General features: G+C 61.2%; 1 protein-coding gene across 1 annotated transcript; it reads left to right on the forward strand.

The window, feature by feature from the left end:
• Nucleotides 1–365: 365 nt before the first annotated feature.
• On the forward strand, nucleotides 366–5,649 carry SAMD10 (sterile alpha motif domain containing 10). The gene is made up of 5 exons (XM_033094600.1): nucleotides 366–1,237; nucleotides 3,009–3,190; nucleotides 3,268–3,439; nucleotides 3,882–4,022; nucleotides 4,197–5,649. The coding sequence occupies exons 1-5, from the start codon at nucleotides 739–741 to the stop codon at nucleotides 4,217–4,219; spliced, it is 1,017 nt and encodes a 338-aa protein (XP_032950491.1). The 5' UTR covers nucleotides 366–738; the 3' UTR covers nucleotides 4,220–5,649.
• The last annotated feature ends 689 nt before the right edge of the window (nucleotides 5,650–6,338 follow it).

The following is a 6,338-nucleotide window of genomic DNA, read 5'->3' on the forward strand; positions in this document are numbered from 1 at the left end:
AGCACAGGTCCCCACTCACAGTCCCATAATACCCTGAAGGTTCAAGTGAGGGCAAGAGCCCACCTGTTGAGCTAATTAATGGAAATAAATAAATGCGGCGGGTATATGTCGGGAGAGTCAGTATATGGGCGTGGGCGATCACAGAATTTGGGTGAATTCCATGCCAATCTCTACTTGTGGGTGTCATGGGCATGCCTGACTGTACTCTGCATACATTTCTGGGTGGCCACGTGCACCTTAGCACACTCCGCTATGGGACATCCTCTGGCCCCCACACATACCTGGGAGAGCACTCAGGCTCCTGGCAGAGCAGGCAAAACTCAGGTCCCAAGTCTGGCCTTGTGCTGGCCCAGACAGCCCCAGCCCACCCTAGCTCTTCTCACTGGCGTCCTGCAGCAAACACATCCCTCCTGCCTGCTGCAGCCTCCTTGGGGTTGCTCCTCCCTGTCCCCAGCCAAGCCCCTTTCAGAGCCACATCTTGGGCACTGAATCCGATTCTGGGGCTACAGAAGGAAAGGGAGAGACGCTGGCTGTCCTCCTAGAGTTCAGTGTGATGAGATAAGAGAGAGTCAAACTGACTTCTCTGGGGAAGCAAGTGCCCATTTGAGGGAGAGACCTCTGGAGAGGTCTGGAGAATGTGAATTAAAGGAGAAAACTAAGGTAGAAAAATGGAGGGAAGTGGTTTGAAGGGATGGGTCTAATCCTTGACCTGGGCCCCAGGGGGCAGAAGGTCCCAGGATGGGTAGGAGGCCCTCCACCACACACACACACACACACACACACACACACGCGGAATGTGTCCTTACTTCCCTGCTTCAGAGGGCCCTGCAGACGCCTGGACCCCTAAAGGTGCCCAGTCACTCGTCCTTGGAGCCATGCCCAGGTGCGCAGGGACGCCCCTTGCCCTGGCAGACACTCTGCATACGCAGACCCGCGCGCCGCCGACACACCTCGGAGCTCCCGGAGCGCGCCCAGCTCTCAGGGCTCAGCGGCAGGTGCCTCGCCGCGCAGACTCGCCGGGCGCGGGGACCGGCTCCGGCGCGGGGCCGGCTGGGGCGGGGCGGTGGCGCGCGTTCCCCGCCGGCCACTCGGGCCGCCCTGCGCCCGGCGAGGGGCGTGTGCACGGGCCCGGGCCCCGCGGGCCCCATGTTCACGGAGCTGAGGACCAAGCTGAGCCCCCCGCGAGGCCGCGCCGGGGCTGTGCGCGCCGGCTTCGGGGAGCGCCGGGATGTGGACGGTGAGCCGGGCTGAATCCGGGCGCAGGGATATCGTGGGCTGGGGGCTTGGGAACCGAGAGGGACGGGGGCGGGACCTGGCGGACTTGAGCGGCGGCAGTGGACAGAGAGGGGGGCGCGTCCTGACGGATCTGGGGTCTCTTGTGTCTTTGTGCTGCGCTGGGGGCGAGGTGGGGCGGCCTTAGGCCTTGGGGATCAGCGCACCCTTGGCTTGGGGGAGGTCACCGGCCGGGGCTTCTGTCCCCAGGCCCGCACTACCGTGCGGTCACCTTTTTTTTCCGCGCGCGGAGAAAACCCTCCCAGCCTTTGCGTTGGAGCGAAGAAGGGGCTGGGGCCACAGCCGGGATCGTGCGCCCCCACCCCATTTTCTACGGGAATTATGACGTTGGGGCTGGGAGGGAGGGAGGGAAGGACGGATGTACCCACAGAGATCCCTCCCCCCAGCGCGGGCAGGAAATGGGCGGGTCCCGTTGACCCGGGACAGGTGAGACGCCCACGGAGGTGTCCGACTGGTTTACCCAGGCCGGGCCCTGGCGAGGCGAGGCAAGGCGATGCGACCCAGGGCCTGTCCCCTGAAAGGTCTCGGCTTTAATTCTTTTCCCACGGTACTAGAAGCCACCTCGAGGCATCGTCCACACTCTCAGTCTGACCCTAGACCTCAAATTTACAGGCACCTGTGGTTATTTGGTAGTGGAAAGTTGCAGGAATGGGGTGGAAGGAGGGGAGCAAGATGTGGGTTTCCCCCATTACTGAGACCTAGGCACAGGGCCAAATCCTGCCCGAGGGGTGGGGGGCTGTGTCCGTGGGAAGGAAGGTCTCCCTGCTGAGTGAGGACCTGGATGCTGTAAAGATGCACATCACACAGAACCTTCGTCCATCCGTTCATTCATCACAACACTTCTGGGCACCTCCTTTGCACCAGGACCTGTGCAAGGTCTTGGGAGGGGCAGTGAACAGGCGACTGCTCCTCCCCCACTCAGGTCAGCAGCCAGCCCAGAAATGATGATAAAACCAAAGTGTTGACGAGTGTAATGAAGTTGGTACGGGAAGAGAGCTCCAGGTGTCACTAGGGGTCCCTGAGCACATGGCTGCAGCCTATGGGCCTGTGCTGAGCGGCCCATGGCGGCTGCAGACCCACCATGCACAGCAGTCACCCTGGGTTGGCGACCCTGTGGGAGGTGGGGGAGCAGGAATCCCAGGTCCTGGCTTGCCCAGAGTTTAGGCTTCTTGTCCATGAGTCACAACCAGTGAGCACAGCTGGGCAGGGCCAAACCTCACGTGGCAGGGATGTCTGCAGAGATGGCACAATCCGTGGCGATGGGCCCGCAGTGCACCCAGGGGGTCTCCTCACCATACCTCCCAGGACACCGGTCCTCACGGGCCTCCCAGGACACCGGTCCAATGTTTCCTCGTAGGAAGGGCCTGTGTGTGCACCCTCGTTAGGTGTGGCATGTGCCAGCCCAAGGCAAGCATGAGGTGAGGGCTGTCCCAGAAGAGCCCTACCCCTGGCTGTAAGTCTTAGGCTTCCCGGTGGGCGTCCGCTCTCTCTAAGAATCCATTTGGCTCCCCAGAACATGTACTGTGGACTTGGAGGGTACAGGTGTTCCAGTTCTTCAGCTTTGGGCTGGGTGGGGCCCTCAAGACAGCTCTCGATGCTTCCTTCTGCCTTTGGGAAAGTGGCTCCTTCTTCAGTGGAGGGGAGATGGGCTGAGTGACGAGGGGAGCCTCTGGCTGGGCCCCTGACCACTCTGACCAGGCACCCCTCCTCTGCAGCCACTGCCCACTTCAGCTTCTGCCGGACCCTCCTGGAGCACACGGTGTCCACCGAGAGCATCCCCTGCCACCTGCCTAGGACACCAGGCACCAGCCTCACATGGCATGACTCACGCAGTCAGAGGGCAGCAGGTGGCCGGCCAGTCAAGCTCCTGCAGCAGCCTGGCACAGAGACCCCCCAGGTACCCAGCCACCGTACCCATCTCAGCCCCGGCCATCCCCACCACCTCATTCTATCTGCTACCCCTCTCCCTCACAGGGCTGGCTGTACTCTGACCACTGTGGCCTGTACCACACGAGTCCCTCACTGGGTGGCCTGACGAGGCCTGTGGTCCTGTGGAGTCAGCAGGACGTCTGCAAGTGGCTCAAGAAGCACTGTCCCCACAACTACCTCGTCTACGTGGAGGCCTTCTCCCAGCACGCCATCACCGGTGCTGTGGGGCTGGGGGCTATGGGGCTGGGGGCACGGGGATCCCAGGCGAGCCTGTCCTTTCTCCTCTTCCTACCCTCTCCTGTTTCCTCCTGAGTCAGCCTCTCCTCCGGTCTTTGTCTCTGCGGAACCTGCCACTGTGTTTCCCAGCCTCTCTGTGTCTTCATCTGGCTTTCCTCTGCCTCTCCCTGCCTTTCTCTCCGCATCTGTGTGTCTGTCTCCCTGCCCATTTCCTCTCTTTCTTCCTCCCCTTCCCCCCATCCCCCTCCCGCCCCCCCACCCCGTCTTTCTGCATCTATGTGTCTCCGTGTCCCTCCCCACATTTCCTCAGTCTCCCTCTCTGTTTCTGAGTCCCGGCCCCCTCCTCCCCCCCCCCCCCCCCGCCTTGGCTCCGATTGCCCACCGGAAGTTGACTTCGGCCCCGCCCCTCTCCCTGCCCCCAGGCCGGGCGCTGTTGCGGCTGAACGCAGAGAAGCTGCAGCGCATGGGGCTGGCGCAGGAGGCGCAGCGGCAGGAGGTACTGCAGCAGGTGCTGCGCCTGCAGGTGCGCGAAGAGGGGCGGAGCCTGCAGCTGCTCAGCCAAGGTCAGTGGGAGGAGCCAGGAGTGCCGTAGAGGCCGGGGAGGGGGGCGGGGCTGGAGGCCTGAGTGTAGGGTGGGTGGCGGGACTCTGGTGTGGGACCCCAGTAAGGGCCATCCTGAGCCCATGGCAGAGGGGACGATGCCAGAGACCCCCACTCCTCACCCCATCCACCCATAGCTTCCTTCGGAAACATGTCCTAGCTGCTGCCTGAGGCCTGAACCCCAGACCCCAGCACTGTGACCGGAGCCCATGGCAAGGACGAGGCAGAGCTGGCCATGCTGCCCCTCTTGGACCCTGCAGGCATCCCCAGGGGCCGAGCCGGGCCCAATGGACTGGTGTGACCAGATTTGCCCGTCCAGCCACCTGTGGTTGTGCACTCTGGGCTATGCCTAGGGTCGGGTGCGTGGAGGCTGCTTGAGTGTGGCCCCTTCTCCCAGGACCTGAACCGAGGCCCACCCCTGGTGCTGCTGGCAGCATGTGGGGCAGCCACCTGGGGCCAGAGTGGGGTTTGGATGGTCCCCAAACTCCCAAGGAGTGATTATTTATATTCCCTTCACCCATGTTGACGTCTGTCCCCCATTGCTGGCTGAGTCACGTTTCCTTGGGGCATCCTGCCCTCTCCCAGGGTGAGAGATCTGTCTGTCTACCCACTTGTCCAGTTCAACACCCTCCTCCAGCTCCTAGAGAAGTGCCCACAGAGGTGGGATAAACTGCCAAGGCTCCCTGTGCCCAGCCCCTGACCCCGCCAAACAGGCTGAACCCACTGCCCAGATGATGGCCAACAGCGTCCATCTGGCCAGGCATCCTCCCCGCCACCATGCCCCCATCTAGTCACTGCAACCGAGGTGAGGCAGGTCCGGGATTGCCCAAGCGCCCGAGAACTAACATGGCACGATAGGGACCCCACACCTGGCGCCCAGCACTGGGCTCAGCAGTGTCCTAGCCTGAGGTTTGGGAACGTTACCCTCCTCTCAGGGTAACTTTACCTCTCTGGAGAGAGGTAAGTTACCCTCTCTCTACTATGGAGGCAGAGGAATGGGCGGGTATTCCCAGGGAAATCCACATCACAAAGAGACTGTCCTGAGGGCTATGCCGGCCCCCCCCACCAGAGACCCAGTAGGCACCTGAATAACCACTCTCTCCTGGCCCCAAGGGCTGAGGTTTGGGGCTGGTGCTGCCCAGCAGAGGGGACAGTGAGGGCTGTCCTGCTGCCTCGTCCCTCTTGTTCCTCTGCCCTCCCACTCCCCTGAGGGGCTCTGAAAACCTCAGTTGGGGGGTGCAGACAAGGCTGAGCACCCCGCCCCCTCTGTTCCCTGTGCTGGCTGCCAGAGAGGAGGTTGGTTGGTGCATGTCACGGGTGGAATTTGGACAATTGGCCTGGTGCCCCTCCCATCCTGTATGTCCCCCCATGGGAAGTCCCCTTGTCCTGTCTAGCTGCCCTGAGTGTCCCTGTCCACCTGGTGCCATCACAATGGCGCCCTTTCCAGAGGGCCCTTCCCATCTCTGCCCCCCTTCTTCCTTTGTCTTGCTTCCCTAACCCCCATCCCCAAGCTCCTGTCCTGTCTTCTTTGTTTTGTGTTCACTTTTTATATTCTGATAAAAAGACCAGAAATAAACCTGGTTCTCAAGTGCCCCAGTGTGGTGTCCAGCTGAAGTCATCTGGAGTGTGAGGATGGGCACCGCCCTGGGTCTGGGATGAGGGGGTTCCCAGCCCAGCTGCCTCCAGCCCTGACCACCAGGGGGCAGTGATGTCACATCCTGGCAGGGTGCCTCTTTATGCCAGGCGTGGGGGAACTGAAGGCAGAGGCTGGAACTGGGCTCAGGCCGGTGGACTGCACTCAGAGGCACACAGGTGTGATAGGTTCCTGGGTCTGCCATAACAAATGATGACAACCGAGAGGCTAACACAACAAACTCCTTCTCTCACAGTTCTGCAGGCCACGTCTGAAACGCAGCAGGGCCTGCTCCTCCGGGCTCAGGGGAGAGATCTTTCCTTTGCTCTCCCAACTCTGGTGGCTGCCTGGAAATTCCTGGGTTCACAGACACGTCACTGCACCTGGACCATGTGGTCACATCACCTCTGACCTCCCAAATCTCCCTTTTATAAAGACACTTATCACTGGATTTAGGCACCACCCGGATAATCCAGGACGATCTCATTTCCAGGTCCTTAACTCAATCACATCTGTAAAGACCCTTTTTCCAAATAAGGTCATTCATAGGTTCCAGGGATTTGATGCGGATGCCTTTTGGGGGACTCCCATTGGAGTCCCCCACAGGGCAGTGCCCTGACATAGGAATATACAGGACATAGCATGT

This window comes from Rhinolophus ferrumequinum, chromosome 23 (genome assembly GCF_004115265.2).
Source record: "Rhinolophus ferrumequinum isolate MPI-CBG mRhiFer1 chromosome 23, mRhiFer1_v1.p, whole genome shotgun sequence".
In the NCBI taxonomy this organism is placed as follows: Eukaryota; Metazoa; Chordata; class Mammalia; order Chiroptera; family Rhinolophidae; genus Rhinolophus; species Rhinolophus ferrumequinum.